The 18,246-nt window shown below is 47.5% G+C and overlaps 1 protein-coding gene across 1 annotated transcript in view; it reads left to right on the top strand.

Annotated features, from left to right (window-relative positions):
* The window catches only part of ahr2 (aryl hydrocarbon receptor 2), a 64,715-nt gene that overhangs the window by 40,837 nt on the left and 5,632 nt on the right, over window positions 1-18,246 (top strand). The window contains exons 5-10 of the mRNA XM_056300958.1: window positions 9,242-9,368; window positions 10,592-10,731; window positions 10,978-11,180; window positions 13,305-13,414; window positions 14,515-14,656; window positions 15,038-16,892. Coding sequence (XP_056156933.1) covers window positions 9,242-9,368; window positions 10,592-10,731; window positions 10,978-11,180; window positions 13,305-13,414; window positions 14,515-14,656; window positions 15,038-16,892 — 2,577 coding nt within the window. The remainder of the gene's footprint in view (window positions 1-9,241; window positions 9,369-10,591; window positions 10,732-10,977; window positions 11,181-13,304; window positions 13,415-14,514; window positions 14,657-15,037; window positions 16,893-18,246) is intronic.

Genomic DNA, 18,246 nt, shown 5'->3' with positions numbered 1-18,246 from the left:
GAAAGCATCAGACAGAGCACGCTTAACCTCCATGATTGTAACTTTGAATATTTTTGCCCCTGGCTGTCTGATCAGCAGACCCCCGTGGCCAGCCGAGGCAGTCCCTCCCTCTGCCCCTCTGCCCCTCTGCCCCTTTCTATGAATATGAAATAAGTCCTGCAGCACAGCGCTGATTAGGAAATGTGCGAGAGAACCATGTGGTAATTTTAGCAAAACATCTGGTTCAATTTGACGAGGGCAAAATGTTCCCTGTGAAACAAAACAAAACAGAGAAGAAATGGGAAGAATGGTGCCTTTTTGATCCAATTTCTCTGAAGTTTCCACAACTGACAATATAATGTTCCATCCACTTTTCTTTTTTTTTGGACAGCGGTGGTATGTGTTCTTGAGTGGACGAACTACAAAACATTTTCTTTAATGAAATGGACTACGTTCTGTTTGATGTCGTGTTAAAACTGGTGATCTGTGTGCCAGCAGAGAGGGGCTGGAACTGTTTCTGCTTGTGACTGTGCAGTTATAGGGTGTGTGTGTGTGTGTGTGTGTGTGTGTGTGTGTGTGTGTGTGTGTGTGTGTGTGTGTGTGTGTGTGTGTGTGTGTGTGTGTGTGTGTGTGTGGGTGTGGGCAGACTGCTCTTGATTGCTGACGTTTTTACTCTGGTTTGAACGGATGTGCTTACGAGTCAAAGGTTCACATCCAGCAAACCAGCTCATGCACATACATACATGCATGCATACATACACACATACATGCATACATACATATATACATGCATGCATACATACATACACACATACATGCATGCATGCATATATACATGCATGCATACATACATATATACATGCATACATACATACATACATACACACATACATGCATGCATGCATGCATGTGTATATACATTCATGCATGTATACATACATGCATACATACATACATGCATATATACATACATGCATACATACATGCATATATACATACATGCATACATGCATACATGCATACATACATACATACATGCATATATACATACATGCATTGCTTGCTTGCTGGTGGTCCGTCGAGTCCGATGACGACATCCTTCCTCGTTAACGGTGTGTTCTTTGATGACTACAGAGTCCAGTTCTTGATCCACAAGTTTTATTGCACGTTGTGTGTCTCCTTAGTCTTTTCTGGTGTTTTTTCACATTCCTCTCCATTTCCAGCGGTTCCCTTCCTCTGTGGCACATCTCCCGCCAGTTGGAACGGTTGATGGCAGCTTGCTCCAGTCTCAAGGGGTCGATACAACACTTCCTCATCAACGGTTTTAGCTGGTCTTCGTATCGCTTCTTCTGACCCCCTGTGGACCGGTGGCCCAGGTGAAGCTGTCCATACAGGACTTGACGTGGCGGGCGTTCTTGAGGCGTCCTGATGACGTGCCCAAGCACATATGGCGTTCAGTGGCCGTGGCTTCTGTGCTCTTGCAGTTTGTCCTAGCAAGAATCTCAGCATGAGGACCACGGTAACACCACGTGACCCCCATGAGTCGCTGCAGACGCCTTGTGTGGAACCGCTCCAGCATCCTTATGTGACCCAGGCTTTACATCTGTATAGGAGAGTGTTTTGTGCCTCCTTACATGCTGTTTGCCACTGCTGCTGAAAGATGGCGGATGCAGGGCAGTTGAGAGTAGCCCTGTGGGTCCCACGCATGGTTTCCAGCAGGGATGTGATGGTGTCAAGAGTTCCTCGTCGAACCAGTATTGGTGTTTTCTGGCTCTGTCGCCTATAGAGTGGATTGCAGCTTGATGTAGCAGTGAGGTTAGGGAGGTCCATTTCTGATTCGTGGAACTGTCAGAACTCAGAATGGCCTCAAACTGCAGCGCCGTCGTGCCTACGGAGTGACGGAACTCATTCCGTGCTGGGGCGGACTTCAATTTAGCACAGTTCAGTTGCTTTTTATGGGCTTCTTGAGACGCTGTGGAGGGCGCACTTTGATGTGGAGTTTGGTCATGATCAAGCGGTGACCCGTCCAGCATTCTGCACCTCTCATGACCCGGGTCAGCAAGTCATAACTAGTGTCAGTACCTCTTGTTATGGTATAGAGATGATGATCAGGTGCCAGTGTTTAGACCGTGGGTGCATCTAGGGTGTTTTGGATTTGGTCTTCTGCTGAAACAGCGTGTTTGTAATGGTGAGGTCATGCGCTGTACGAAGTGTTAGCAGCCTCAGACCATTTGCATTAACCTGAACAACCCCATGCCTACCCAGTACTCCGCTCCATATACCACTGTTCCTTCCTACCCTAGCATTAAAGTCTCCCAGAAGAAAGATCTTGCCCTTTTTGGGATACGATGAAGGGCCTCATCTAGTTGCTGGTAGAGGCTGTCCTTCACACCATTTTCAGATGGTCATGTTGACGCATATGCACTTAACAGAGTGGCATAGCGTGCCTTTGCTAGGGGGATACAGAGGGTCATCAGCCTCTCACTTAGTCCGGTGGGTGTTTCAGTGAGACTGGGTAGAATTGCCAGTCCAACACCGTGCTGATGTTGTCCGCCAAGGGGATAGCCTCTCCAGAAAAAGGCGTACCCTCCTACTTCCTCTCTCAGGGAGCCTTCACCCAGGAGCCAGCGATGTCCATGCTGTAGCGTCTCAGTTCCTCGGCAATCAGTGCGGCCCTTCGATGGGGTCTGTTGCCGTCATTATCAAGGAGAGTCCTAACATTCCATGTTGCCAATTTGAATGGGATCGTTTTCTTGTTTGTACCGCGGGATGGAATTCCCGTCAGGCGCGGTAACCTATCCAGGAGGTTGGCTGCGTGGACAATGTTTAGGCCATCTTTTCTAGGCCCCTCCCCAATTGGGGTGAGCAGTGTGGTCCACAAATAGGGCTACTCAGTCACATGGGGGTCTGCCGAAAGCAACTGCCACTCAATCCCAGCTGCTAGCGACCATATTCCCCATGCCGCTGATGTGCAGGGCTCTGACTATGAGCTCCCAGGCCAGTTTTACCCTGCTCCCGTCGCCAGATACCCCAGCACCACCAGACTTCAACGGGATATAAGGCCGGATATTGTACACCATGGTCAGAGGTGGAGACCTACGCAAGGGTTTTTTTTTTTAGAGTGCCACAGGGGGTGTGCAGTCCTCAGTAGCACTGAGGGCTTTCCGGTTCATGAAAAACGGCGAGGAAAAGTTTGACCGGTGTATGGTTGGAGGGTTAAAAGTTCTTCCCTGCTGAACCTGATCAGAGAGCGAGAGCTGGAAACTAGGCTCGTCCAGTGTCTTCGTTTTTGTTTCAGAGCTGGATTTCTCATAGGTCAATTTTGCAGTACTGTAGGAGAGGACACAGGGTAAGCTAGGTTGGTAGATTGCTGCCCCCCCCCCCCCGATGAGAGAAGGGGGGTCAGAAGGCCAAGATTTGAAAATCCCGGTTATACCAACACGAGGATTGCCGGTTCGAATCCCCGTGTTGCCTGTGGCTTATTCAGGCGTCCCTACAGACACAACTGGCCGTGTCTGCAGCTGTGTCGTGGTTGTTGCACTAGCACCTCCTCTGGTCGGTTGGGGCGCCTGTCCGGGGGGGGGGGTCTGGGGGGAATAGCGTGATCCTCCCCCGCGCTACTTCCCCCTGGCGAAACTCCTCACTGTCAGGTGAAAAGAAGCGGCTGGCGACTCCACATGTATGGGAGGAGGCATGTGGTAGTCTGCAGCCCTCCCCGGATCGGCAGAGGGGGCGGAGCAGAGACCGGGACGGCTCGGAAGAGTGGGGGTAATTGGGCAGATACAATTAGGGAGAAAAATCCTTAAAAAAAAAAAAACAGTCACGGTTTGCCGTCCTGGACACTGCAGAATAAGAAGAATAAGAAAACGCAGACGAAGGACAGGACCTCCGCAGACACGAAGACCCACAGTAAGATCCGCTTCACTTCCTAAGCCACAACTATAAGCAACCAGCGGTTTAGAGGTCAAGGGTCATAGGCCACACTGTAGCGCCTATGTGACGGGTGAAATAGACACGCCTGTGACCCTCAAGGGATCGTCCGTGGTAGACAATATAATCAGCGTGGTAAGCCAACTCCAAAATAAGAGCCTTGTTAGCTCCCTAAATATGACCGTTGGACTAAAGCACAGACAGGAGTTAGCTGTGTTGAACCCGGTGTTGTGGTGTTTTGTGTTCGAATAAGTATTTCCCCCCGGTTTCATATTCTGAGCGCTCACGAAGACCAAAACCGTCGTCAACTTTTCACAAGCGACACAAGAGTTTGGAGCTTGGTTTTTTTTTTTTTTTTTTTTTTTTTACGGCGTTCTCGGTCTCCGTGCGTTCGGCAGCGTTTTGACAAAGGGGCTTTTGTCTGCCTGTATTTGTTGTGGGTTGAGCAACAAGAGAGGGGGGTGTGGTTCTCTCCACCTTGGCCCCTCGCACAACGCTCCTCTATGTTCAGCTTAAGTCCTTCACTCGTCGCCGTGTCAGCGCTCAGCCCGGTTCGGCACGTTGTTGAAATGATATATTTACACTTGCATCAGCTCTCTTGAACGTTACTCGTGAGCCCAGCCAGTCGAGGTGCTGCGAGCCACTCTCGCTTGGAGAGATGAAACGCCACGGGGAGACCTGGACGGAGGCCAGGGCGCCGTTCCCGACTAGTACATTTCCAATGCACTCTCACACATGCAACACACACACACACACACACACACATAAAACGTGTACACACACACACACACGCTCGCGTGCATTACCCTGAATAAACTATTTTACCTGTATTTTCACCCGGGGACTCCAGTTAGTGTGAATTAAGGGTTGTTAATGGCTTGGTTATTAAGTCGCCGTGTTTGCCGTTCAATTTTTTTTTTTTGTTTGAGTACAACACAGTTAGTGGTTATTACGTTATAATTTTGTTTAATTGTAACCGTCCACTTCTGTCGTTTCTGTTGGTCTTGTGTTTGAACATGACAGAGGCGTCACTGCCTAGATAAATAAAACTAATGTGTTTGATTGCCGTTCGCTTTGTGTTGTGTTTACACAAAGCTAACGATCGTTATTTCGTTTACGCGACTCTTGTCTCTCGGGATTTCCACAGAAAACAAACGGAGAAGGCTGATTTTGAGTGATTATTTGGTCGTTCGATAAAAAGAAACAGCCACAGTTTTCACCTCTACACCGTACAGCTTTATATAGAGCTGATGCTGAAAACCCTGATTGTTCGCTTTCGTGTTGCTATGGGTTGTGTTGAGTGTGTTTCTGTAACACACAACTTTCCTTCCAGGTTAATACAGTAGATCTCATTTGTTTCACCTGCAATACTGACTCATCTCATCTCCTCTCATCATCTTTTCTCTCATTTCACCTCCTTGTCTCCCTCCTTATCTCCCCTCTCATGCCACTTCTTTTTCTCCTCTGTCCCTCTTTCATCTTGCCTCCTCTCATCACATTTCATCTCCTCTCATCTTCTCACCTCATTTTATCTCATCTCATCATCTTTTCTCTCATTTCACCTCCTTGTCTCCCTCCTTATCTCCCCTCTCATGCCACTTCTTTATCTCCTCTGTCCCTCTTTCATCTTGCCTCCTCTCATCACATCTCATCTCCTCTCGTCTTCTCACCTCATTTTATCTCATCTCATCATCTTTTCTCTCATTTCACCTCCCTGTCTCCCTCCTTATCTCCCCTCTCATGCCACTTCTTTATCTCCTCTGTCCCTCTTTCATCTTACCTCCTCTCATCACATCTCATTTTATCTTCTCACCTCATTATATCTCATCTCATCATCTTTTCTCTCATTTGACCTCCTTGTCTTCCTCCTTATCTCTCTCATGCTACTTCTTTATCTCCTCTGGCCCTCTTTCATCTTACCTCCTCTCATCACATCTCATTTTATCTTCTCACCTCATTTTATGTCATCTCATCATCTTTTCTCTCATTTCACCTCCTTGTCTCCCTCCTTATCTCCCCTCTCATGCCACTTCTTTATCTCCTCTGTCCCTCTTTCATCTTACCTCCTCTCATCACATCTCATTTTATCTTCTCACCTCATTTTATCTCATCTCATCATCTTTTCTCTCATTTCACCTCCTTCGCTCCCTCCTTATCTCTCCTCTCATGCCACTTCTTTATCTCCTCTGTCCCTCTTTCATCTTACCCCCTCTCATCACATCTCATCTCTCCTTCTCATTTTATCTCATCTCATCTCATCATCTTTTCTCTCACCTCCTTGTCTTCCTCCTTATCTCTCTCATGCTACTTCTTTATCTCCTCTGGCCCTCTTTCATCTTACCTCCTCTCATCACATCTCATTTTATCTTCTCACCTCATTTTATCTCATCTCATCATCTTTTCTCTCATTTCACCTCCTTCGCTCCCTCCTTATCTCTCCTCTCATGCCACTTCTTTTTCTCCTCTGTCCCTCTTTCATCTTACCCCCTCTCATCACATCTCATCTCTCCTTCTCATTTTATCTCATCTCATCATCTTTTCTCTCACCTCCTTGTCTTCCTCCTTATCTCTCTCATGCTACTTCTTTATTTCCTCTGGCCCTCTTTCATCTTACCTCATCTCATCACATCTCATTTTATCTTCTCACCTCATTTTATCTCATCTCATCATCTTTTCTCTCATTTCACTTCCTTCGCTCCCTCCTTTATCTCTCCTCTCATGCCACTTCTTTATCTCTTCTGTCCCTCTTTCAGTTTATCATGTCCTCTTCCGTTCCATGTCCATGTCAGGTCACCTCACCTCACATCCTCTCTTCACATCTCCTCGTCTCACCTCCTCGTCTCACTGAGGCTGACCGCCAGTTTCCTGTCTCTCCACTTGGCAGTTTCGAGTGCCGCTCCTTCCTACAGTCTATCGATATGAGTTCTGCGAGGCCGCGTTCAGGCGGGTTGAACTTCAGTCAGCCAGTAGAGACATGTGTAAGACATGACGCCGTTTGATGGGAGGACAGACCTTGAAAGGCAAGAGGAGATATTTCCATCAAACTACCATCAAAGTTCAGTGTCCTTTTTAAAGCTTGCTGGCTCACAATATTCACATTTGTCTTTCTTCTGCCAACAATACCTGGGTATATATACTCAATGCGTACCTGTGACAGGGATCAACTGATCCCTGCTGACTGGACTCTAGCCAAGGTCTTACGGGAGAAAATGACTGTTTTGACTGTTTCGGAAAGCACCCCACCTCCCCTTGTATGCCTGCACTCTCACTAGAAGGAGTGGTTAGAAGGGAGTTTTTAGAAGCCTGTAGTAATACATATTAACCACATTAATCTTGTGAGGCTCTTGTGTAATCATCTCTGCTGGCTTAAACATCCCAAACCTCCACTTATAGAACAAGTAACCACTCATTTTTATAAATGTGAATACATTTAAAAAAAAGGATAAATAAAGGGTGTCGATAAAGAGGACAGTGGTGATGGTGTTGAGGGGTCTAAAGGGCTTTACTGGTCTAACGGGCTGGATGCCATGTGTGTCACCGACGTCACATGGGTCTCGCCATCTTTGATGCCCCCCTAATGATGTGAGCAATCTGGAGGGGGTTGATGGTAACTGTGCATTTTCCCCAAGAATAAAAAAAGCTTCAGCTGTGTGATGCATCTCATTTATTTAGCTCAGTTAATCATGAGGGCAGTTCGTTCCACCATCCTAGATCCATACCGGTGTGTTTTCAGATGTAAACTTGTATAAAAAAAAACAAAAAAACCCCAGAGGTTTACTATCTCTTTAAGGGAGACCAGGAGATGATTATATCGATCACATCATCCTCCCTCTCTCATTGGTGGATAGGAGCAAGGTTTGTCCAGTCACAAGGTTGAAGGCTGATCATAGTGGGGCAATGTTCAAGAGAGGCGGTGAAGTTACAGAGTAAATTTGTATTAACTTGTTTTGTCCGCTGTTAGTATCTGATTTGTAGGTTGTGATGTCACTAAGATAAGAACAGATAACCGAACTGAAGGCTTTTCTTTGTTTCTTGGCTTCTGCTAGAGCTTGAATTCATAGTACAATCTACTTCTGTGCAACGCCATAACCAAGCCACATCTAAATGATATGAATAAAATGTTTCATGACATTGTCCACTAGAGGGCAGTATTTGCTTCTTTTTTTTGACACGTGACACTCAGACTCTCCCTTCAGTTGAAAGACACTTGGCAAGAGTTTAAAAAAACGACCACATTTTTAGGACAGTAAAGCTGGGGTAGGTAGGCAGTTCTCTATGGCGTCACTGGGCAACAATTCCACAATAACCTTTCAAAATATTGTAATCCAGTGTTCTCAGAGAAAACTAGACTTCTGCGCCTCCTCTTCACTCTGCATTCAGACTTTAACAAAATCTACCCCGGGATGGAAGATTTTAGCCAATCACGGGTCATTACAGAGAGCGGGCCTACCTATTGGCTGTTCTACAAATGCAGATGTGCGTGTACGCGATCAATTCGCATCTGTCCTGCTGCGCCGGTTGCTTGTGGTTGTAACCCTAAACCCTAAAAATCCACAAGGCCAACTCAGAATGGCTGCTTCACATGAACAATATTAGTGCAACTAAGAGATAAACTGAAAGAAATGTTGTTTTACATGGATAGATTATCAGCTATGATACAAGCTTCACGGGTCTCGCTTTGACATTTCCTGGTTGTACGCTGAGCGTAAGGGGCTGAAGAGCGACGCTGAGGTCATTTGGTGGGAGGGGCTTAGCGGAGTGATACGAGGCTGCAGAGAGGGAGAGGCGGAAGGATTTGTATTGGACTATTCAGTGTTACCTCCTGCTGCATGTCCGAATGAACGTATCACAACACTTCACAGATGTGAATGGGATTAAGCAGCTGATTTTACTGTTTCTCATCAGGGCCTGTCTCGGCCCCGATGCTTCACTCTCTCTCTCTCACTCTCTCTCTCTCTCTCTCACTCTCTCTCTCACTCACTCTCTCACTCTCTCTCACTCTCTCTCTCACTCTCTCTCTCACTCTCTCTCTCACTCTCCCTCTCTCTCTCACTCTCTCTCTCACTCTCTCTCTCTCTCTCTCTCACTCTCTCTTCTCTCTCACTCTCTCTCTCTCACTCTCACTCTCTCTCACTCTCTCTCTCCCATTCTCACTCTCACTCACTCTCTCACTCTCTCTCACTCTCTCTCTCTCTCCCTTGCTCTGTCTTTGACTGTCTTTCAGTTAAGTTCGGTTTGCTTTATTAATATGAACAGCATTTCAAAATTATTGTCAGTGTGTAAAAACAAGAGGAACTAATCTGTCTGTCTGTCTGTCTGTCTCTCCATCCAGTCTGATGTCATCCACCAGAGTGTTTTCGAGTTGATCCATACAGACGACCGCAGTCTGTTTAAACGGCAGCTACACTTCGCCCTCAACCCAAACCCCAGCTCCATGGACAGCACTACAGGGCCCCTCAGTGAGTCGCCAGGATGAACTAACTCGCCAACCAACTGACTAATAAACTGAACGAGCGCCTGACTGATAAATTACCGACTAACCTATTTACTGAGTGAGTGAGTGAGTGAGTGAGTGAGTGAGTGAGTGAGTGACTGACTTGACTGGCCGACTAAAATAAGCATCAGCTTCAACATTAAGTCTGCTATGAGTTAACATTCAAAAGAAGGGGGCGGCACGATGGCGCAGTGGTTAGCGCGGTCACCTCACACAGCAAGAAGGTCCTGGGTTCAAACCCCGGGGTAGTCCAACCTTGGGGGTCGTCCTCTGTGTGGAGTTTGCATGTTCTCCCCGTGTCTGTGTGGGTTTCCTGCGGGTGCTCCAGTTTCCTCCCACAGTCCGAAGACATGTAGGTCAGGTGACTCGGCCGTACTAAACTGTCCCTAGGTGTGAATGTGTGGGCTCTGTGATGGCCTGGCGGCCTGTCCAGGGTGGGTGTCCCCCCCCCCCGCCTGCCGCCCAATGGGGATAGGCTCCAGCATCCGGCGACCCCGTCTGGGATAAGCGGCTTCGATGATTTAAAATAAGAAGTGACTTGAAGTCTCTTAAAGGTAAATTAGTTGTGTTTTTCAGACGAATATCACTTGACTAATGAATTCCAAGGATCCTTTCCCCCTAAAATGGATGCATGGCTTTTCAAACACTACAAACGTTGTGCATATCGTACAGTATGTGCTGAGATTCTGTGGACATTTCCTAGAAAACTGAAGAAACAGAAGTGAAAAGGGAGCCGTATGGCTGCGGTTTCATGAAGGGGTTTCGACTGAAAACGCAGGCGGCCAATAGCAGAGCGGCTACATGAAACTACCCAATCAGCAGCTGCCAAATCCAGGAGCGACAGCGGGAATATGAGCCGACGCAAAAAGAGAATTTCTCCATCGGAAGTTAAAAATCGCAAGATGTTAAAGCTTAGTTGTGTCGAGACTTCTGGGAAGAAGGCTAGAAAGTGGGAGAAATGGACGTTATTTAGGACCCAAAACAGCGATGAAGACTATGGGAAGGACAACTGGTTTAGCTGATGAAACTGTTGAGAATGGATGGGCTACTAAAAACGTTAACTCCCAAACAAAACCCTTTTTTTTCGCATTTTGTTTGTAAATGTTGAAATCATCAGTAAAAACTAAAGTCGGGGAAAAAAAAGTTGCGTTATTGTAAACGTGATAATTGTCTCGTCCCCGGTTGCAGGTGACCAAAGCACCAGTGAGATCAGCAGCAACGTCATGACCTATGACCCTCTGCTGATACCCCCGGAGAACTCCTCCTTTCTGGAGAGGAGCTTCTGCTGCCGTTTCCGCTGCCTGTTGGACAACTCGTCCGGTTTCCTGGTAAGACCCTCCTCCTGGAAACAATCGGACCCTGCTTGTACTCCACACCAGTAGGTGGCGGTAGAGGGACTCGCATAAGCTTGAACAACCATGAAAAAGACAAAAGAGGAACACGTTTTGAAGAAAATGTGACAATGAGAGTGGAGACAAAGATTAGAGACTAAGATAGTGTGCGTGTGTGTGTGTGTTTGTGTGTATTCTTGTGTGTGTGTGTGTGTGTGTGTGTGTGTGTCCTTCCGCATCCAGGCCCTGAATTTCCGTGGTCGCCTGAAATACCTGCATGGGCAGAACAAGGTGTCAGAGGACGGTACTATCAGTCACTCCCAGCTGGCACTGTTTGCCGTCGCCACACTGGTCCAGCCACCGTCAATCCTAGAGATCCGAACCAAAACCCTTATCTTTCAGACCAAACACAAGCTGGACTTCTCCCCCATGGCCATCGACACACGGTACACCATACTGGCAAATGATGCATTTCGGTCAGGATCGGTAGCCATATTTAGGGAAGGGAAAGAACATCAAAATCGGAGTAAGCGTAACAGTTAAGACACCTAGATTTTTCTCTTTCCATACATCGGTGCACGTGCAGGTCATTGGAGGTTTGGCGAACGGGACGTCACTTGCAATACACACATGTGAAACATATTACAGACGCTGCTATAGTACCCCTCCACTCAAAAATGTGTTTCTCTCATGTTTGTGTCCCCTACAAAGTCTGGTCTGGACTCTACTGATTTGTATCTGTGCAAAGTTGGTCACTAGTGCTGGTGGAGGAGCTGTCTGTGCACCTCCATAAAGTCTGAGATTCAAACATAGCCTGCCCGGGCAAGCTAGATTTGGTACGGCACAAATCCGAAAGTCAATCACTGGGACTGAGTTCCAGAGCCTGGGAGCTGCCCTGGAGAAGGCTTGGTCACCCCCCAGGTTGGGGGTGGAGAGAAGGGAGGCTGAGGTGGATCTGAGGGACCGAGAGGGTTGGTAGGAGTGAGGTATGGGGGAGCCAGTTGGGGAAGGGCTTTATGAGTGAGAAACATGGTAGAGTGTGCAGTTTTTATATATAAACCGGACCCTGGAGCTTCCTTCTACCATCTACCAAAAAAAATCCCGCTGTGCTGCTGAAACGGTTGGGATTTATTCACAGACGTCGGGCTCACGTGCCGACAAACCTGGAGGGACTGCGTTATCGGGAATGCACGTTTCAGTGAGGGGTGTCTCCATAAGCTGATGCAAAGTCGTCGAGTTTTCACAAGAAGTTAGTTTTGAAGCCAGATGCTGTGCCGACCATTTATCCTGCAACTGCAACAGGCAGCAGGAGTCAGGATGTAAGTTTTCTTTCTACTCAACCAACAGTCAAACGAAAAGCGTTCTGCATGTCACATATTTCCTTCGGGACTGATAAGTAGCACTAACTGCGTTAGCTTTTTGCTAGCTCCTGCTAGTTGTGTGGTAACAGTAAAGCTAAGCTACGTATTTAGCTAACGTTTCGAAGTTGAGCCATATGAAACAATGATGGCGGCCTGAGATGCGTCATTTTTCAACCGAAAAGTGCCACGGTGTCCACCACCCGCGGGGGATGAGCACCGACCGGGGTAAGGCGCAGCGCAGGCCAGGCAGCAGGCAAAGGCGGGGACTGGGGCGTGCCGACTTCCTGCATCACAGACTGGTCCAGGAAGACCGACTGGGATGAGACCCCGGGGGTCAACCCTGAACTCGCTGGAGGGACTACATGTCCATTCTGGCCTGGGAACATCTTGGGATCCCGATTCTGGGGCACAGCAGAGTCCGAGTCCGGGTCTGACCGAGGGTCGGACATGTATATTTGAATCTCACTCTCTCACTTGGGCAACCCAGAGCAAGCAGTGGTGGTGGGCGGGGCCTGTGATATTTGCATATTCATAGATGCTGGCTTTCTCAGATAAGGGAGAAAGAGTAGATGTTCTTCCAGACCCTTTCCTTCTTTCTTTTTTTGTGGGAAAACCATGTGAGACAGTACATGAATCATCTCAGAGTATCTGTAAACTTGAGAACGTGTCTGGAGGGGTACTTTCAGTTGTAAACACACGTAAAGGAAATCCCGTAAAATTACACGAGGCTTCAGAGATCGATTTGGGATGTTTACATTTTTCAGCATCTGCCTTTAGGTGAGAAGCAACAAATAAAATACAATAACTGAAAAAATAAAAAAGTGTGAAATCTGCAAAAACGAAAGGAGGAATCTTGATTTTTACAATACACGTTTAAATATGTTGAATCCTGTATCAGGGTTTTGCTGTTAAGGTTAAACATGTGTAAGTGTTTATTGCCTGCTGACTTAAATCAAAATTCTCCAAATCCCAGAGTGATGCTGAGATGTGATGCGCTGCATTCAAATAACAATACTACTATAAAACTATAGAGGAGTCACACGGCGGTGTGTAACATATATACAGCAATAAGCAGCCACGTGTTGGCGTGTTAATTTCAGCACGAGTAAATGTGTAAAACCCTGCAGTGCTTTGTGGATCTGATGTGAAAGATAAACTGTATGATCTGCAGGTTGTGCTGTTTTTCATGGTGTTGTTGTTTGTTGTCAGGGGGAAGGTGGTTCTTGGTTACAGTGAAATTGAACTCTGTATGAAGGGAACTGGATACCAGTTTATTCATGCTGCTGACATGATGTACTGTGCAGACAACCACCTCAAGAGTAAGTCTGTCTGTCTTATCTACCTGTCTATCTGTCCATCTGTCTATGTCTGTCTGTCTGCCTGCCTGTCTATGTCTGTCTGTCTGTCTGTCTGCCTGCCTGTTTGTCTGTCTGTCTGTCTATCTGTCTGCCTGCCTGCCTGTCTGTCTGTCTGTCTGTCTGCCTGCCTGCCTGTCTGTCTGTCTATCTGTCTGCCTGTCTGTCTGTCTGTCTGTCTGTCTATCTGTCTGCCTGTCTGTCTGTCTGCCTGCCTGCCTGTCTGTCTCTGTCTGTCTGTCTGTCTGTCTGTCTGTCTGTCTGCCTGCCTGCCTGCCTGTCTGTCTATCTATCTGTCTGTCTGTCTGTCTGTCTGTCTGTCTGCCTGCCTGCCTGCCTGTCTGTCTGTAAGTAAGTAATAAGCTTAACCAAAAGCCATTTCATACATAGTACATTGTGTAGGTGCACACACACCTCTCTTCCCTGTCAGATGTCCACATGTGTTTGTTCATACGGGACACGGCAGTGTGTTCTGTCTCTTTACCACCCAGTTAATGTAGGATGCCTTTTATGTGGTCGCTGGCTGTGGTTAACTGTACCACACAGCTGATTACTGATTTCTTCCTCTGCCTGGACAAAAAGAAGCTCTCATAGTTCTACGTCAGGTAATTTTTCAGACATTTTTGAATGTGCTGGTTTATAATTAAATCCACACAAATGTTCCTGCTCTGAACAAGTTGCAGAAGCATTCCTTGTGACTGGTTTGCTCACCCCTGCAAAACTGTTCTGCATAAAATTAATATGGCGACCCTGTAGCATTTGTGCATTTGTTCTTTTTCTTTTCTTTCTTTTTTTTCGTTTGTTTGTTTTTTATATTTCCGGGATTTTTACCACAGCTTCTCAGGAATATTAACTCCGGCTTGTGTTCACACAAGACCCGGAAGGTTTACAGGTTAGGCTGCATGTGTGAAAAGGGCTCGAGAGGTCAGGCCCTCTAACTTCTCACTGGTCCCTTTTATCTCACGGATCAAGAGCCGTCCAACCATGGGGAGTGGAGGGTTTCACTTCCCCACGCCGTCTATGTTATCGTATAATCGTGATTGTTTCTCTGTGTTATGTTCCAGTGATCAAAGCAGGAGAAACTGGATTCACAGTCTTTAGGCTGCTGTCTAAAGGCGGGGCGTGGGTCTGGGTTCAGGCCAATGCCAGACTGGTCTTTAAAGGAGGACGACCGGATTTCATTGTGGCCAGACAGAGAGCACTGACGTAAGTCCTGATCTCAGCTAGCTCTCTCATCCTGTGCACTCCTTTAGTGCTCTCTTTTTCCAGTCAAGTCTCCTAAAACGTAATATTTGTATTATATTATCAATATTTATATAGTTTTTTTTATCATTTTAAGGCTTTGGGCTGCATGTGAATCATATATTTCATTCATAAACTAGTACAACTACTAATTTAACTACTGCTATTACTACTACAAAAGCAACTACTTCTTCTGGCACAGTGCAGCATTTACTAATTGCACTACTATGACCATTATCACTACTTCTATTAACTGTTCTTATTTCTACTTCTGTCACAGCGATTATAACTACTGTTAGAATCATTACATCTAACCACAGTCCTTTTTGTTTTTCTGTGTTGCAGAAATGAGGAGGGCGAGGAGCACCTTCGACTCAGACATCTGCAGCTCCCCTTCAGCTTCACCACTGGGGAGGCATTACTGTATGACGTCGGCCCCACCCTGGATGTCTCCAACCCCTGCTCCGCTCCGAAGCAGCGCAAGGTGGACGACCTCTCCATCAGCCCCGGCTCCCTGCTTGGCTGCATGCTGAGCCAGGACCAGGCGGTCTACTGCCAACACAACAACACCAACTCCTTGAACAGCCTGAATGATGTGGCCTTCAAAGACACCCATGCCTTGGTCAATGTCCCCGGGGACACTGGGCAACACCAGGCTCCCAGTACGAATAACCTGATGAAGGCGGGAGGCAACATGCAGGACATGATGGAGACCTTGCAGCAGATATTAGGGGACAGTGAGCTCACTGGTGGGCTGGACGTGGAGCCCACAGAGCTGAAGGACTGGGAGAACATCCTTCTGAAGATGAACAGTGGCAGCTGTGGCGTGTCTGAGGACATGGACGAGCTCCTCAGCAATGACATCCTGAGCTACGTGGAGGAGCAGCTCCTCAAGGAGGGCGGTCTGAAGATACCAGATCAGCTGGATGACATCCCAGTCTGCCTGTCTGGCCTGGACCTTCAGAGTCAGGAGCCCCTGATGGGTGAAGAGCAACAGAACTTCGACTGGACCATGGAACCACAGAACCAGATCCTACGCAACGGAAGGCAAACAGTGACAAAGAAACAAAACTCTGTCCCAGGAATCATGAACCTGACACACATGGGTCCTCCTCAGATGGGTTCTTTAGGGTTAAACGGTCCAACCCTACAGCAGATTGCCTCCCAAAGCACCTTCTCCCCCTCTGTTGGTCTGCACTCTGATATCAGCCCCACAGGTGGCCTTTCCAAAACGGCGACCTTCAACCCTTCACTGATGGACTCTTGTGCCCAGACACAAAGCCAGCTCAGAAACCTTCAGCCCACAGCCAATCAAAATGGACACAGATCCTGCTCGCTCAGGCAAACCTCACCCAATCAGTTTCAGTCCCACCAAATGTCTCAGTCAATCCAAAACCACCTTGCACCAAGTGTGCCAGCTGATCTATCAATCAGCCTCCTGGACCAAAACCCATCAAGGCAGTTTAATCCCTCTTGTCAGAACGGCCAATGGATCTCCCCCATTCCCGATTTAAACCGAACTGATAACTTTGTAGAGAATTACATCCAGAATATTTCAAATCAGTCAGGATTTAGTTTGGAGCCTTCCTCTTCCAGCTTTACACAGTGTCAATTTCCACTTCAGACACAAAATGTTGAGAATCACAGACAAACATGGCCACCCCAGCAACAACAGCCCCAACACATGCCAACATTACTTTCTAATGAACACCAACACGTCAGCCCTCACCTCGGCCAGGCACCAGGATTTCAGCTGGGCATAACTCAAGTTCCAGAGAACTGCAGACCATTCATGCCTCCAAATACCTCTAGCACTGCATTTCCAACCCAACAGGAAATGGAAGCTCCTCCTTTAGTGCCTTCCAGCAGCTGCATGTTTGCAGGTAGCACCCCGTCTGTGCCAGTCAACGCAGTACAACTCAACCATGCTTCCCAGCAAGCCCCCACAGGGCCTTCCTGTCAGAGGTTTAACCCCTCCAATGGCCAGAGTTCCTCCGAGAGCTCCTGTTACTACCAGGGGCTTCCCAGTGGGCGGTCACTGGGGGGAATGACTGTCATCCCACATGAGGATAGTAATGTCCAGCCTCTGTCCTGCCAGATGGCCCCTGGCCTTGCCCTGGACAGCCTGCTGCCACAACAACAACAACAACAACAACAACAACAACAACAACCTTACATCAACTTCAATGAGCAGAGCCAGGTAAACCGGTTTAAATTAACTAGAGTTAGATTAGAGGAGCGGTCTCTAAAGAATATGTGGTGAATTTGTTTAAAGGCATTGAAAACTGTGTCTGTGAATGTTCTCATTCATCCAGGTCATGGTTATCCAAAGGAGTTGAATCAACTGCAACTGGACTTGGTATTTATCCGTGAAGACGTTTCGCCTCTCATCCAAGAGGCTTCCTCAGTTCGTGCCGATGTTTGGCCGCGCCCGTCGTTATTGGAGCTATTGATATGCGTGGCTCTCCTGTGCTTCGATGTCATCTCTACCCAGAAGACTCAAGAAGCCTAGCCTCCAAGATCAACGGTCGGTCACTGACGGCTCCAACGACTTTCATGACCACTGAATAATGAAGTCGAAACTAACACCCCCAACGACCGTTGCTGCTAAATAAATGCAAATCAATAGCTCCAATAACGACGGGCGCGGCCAAACATCGGTACACAAAAGAGCCACTCATATCTATGGCTCTGTTAGCGACGGGCACTGGTAAACATCGGGACACAAAGAGCCATGGACATCTATAGCTCTGACAACGCCTCCAAGAGGATAAATTCTGAGTCTCATCACCAGCCAGTCAGACTAGCTTGGTCTAGTCAGAAAGGCACGAACTGAGGAAGCCTCTTGGATGAGAGGCGAAACATCTTCACAGATAAATACCAAGTCCAGTTGCAACTGATTCAACTCCTCTGGATTGAAAACTGTGTTAAAGTTGTGAATCATTTCTTAGAAAATATATGGTAAACTTGAGAACTTAGTTAAGAGTTAACTAAAATACTTTGGGAAATGGTTTTATGTCTTGAATACCAGATTCGATCCAAATATTCATAGCCTGTGAATTTAATTAATCTTCCAATGTTCATGTCAACAATAAACTTAAAGGGCGTCCAGGTGGCATGCGGTCTATTCCGTTGCCTACCAACATGGGGATCCCCTGATCGAATCCCCGTGTTGCCTCCGGCTTGGTCGGACGTCCCTACAGACGCAATTGGCCGTGTCTGCGGGTGGGAAGCCGGATGTGGGTATGTGTCCTGGTTGCTGCACTAGCGCCTCCTCTGGTAGGTCGGGGCGCCATTTCAGGGGGGGAGGGGGAACCGGGGGGGAATAACGTGATCCTCCCATGCGCTACGACCCCCCTGGTGAAACCCCTCACTGGCAGGTGAAAAGAAGCGGCTGGCGACTCCTCATGTATCGGAGGAGGCATGTGGTAGTCTGCAGGCCTCCCCGGATCGGCAGAGGGGGTGGAGCAGCGACCGGGACAGCTCAGAAGAATGGGGTAATTGACCGGGTATAATTGGGGAGAAAAGGGGGGTTGGGATCCAAAATGTAAAAA

This window comes from Lampris incognitus, chromosome 21 (assembly GCF_029633865.1).
Source record: "Lampris incognitus isolate fLamInc1 chromosome 21, fLamInc1.hap2, whole genome shotgun sequence".
Lineage (NCBI taxonomy): Eukaryota > Metazoa > Chordata > Actinopteri > Lampriformes > Lampridae > Lampris > Lampris incognitus.
This window is presented reverse-complemented; position numbering and strand designations above follow the sequence as displayed.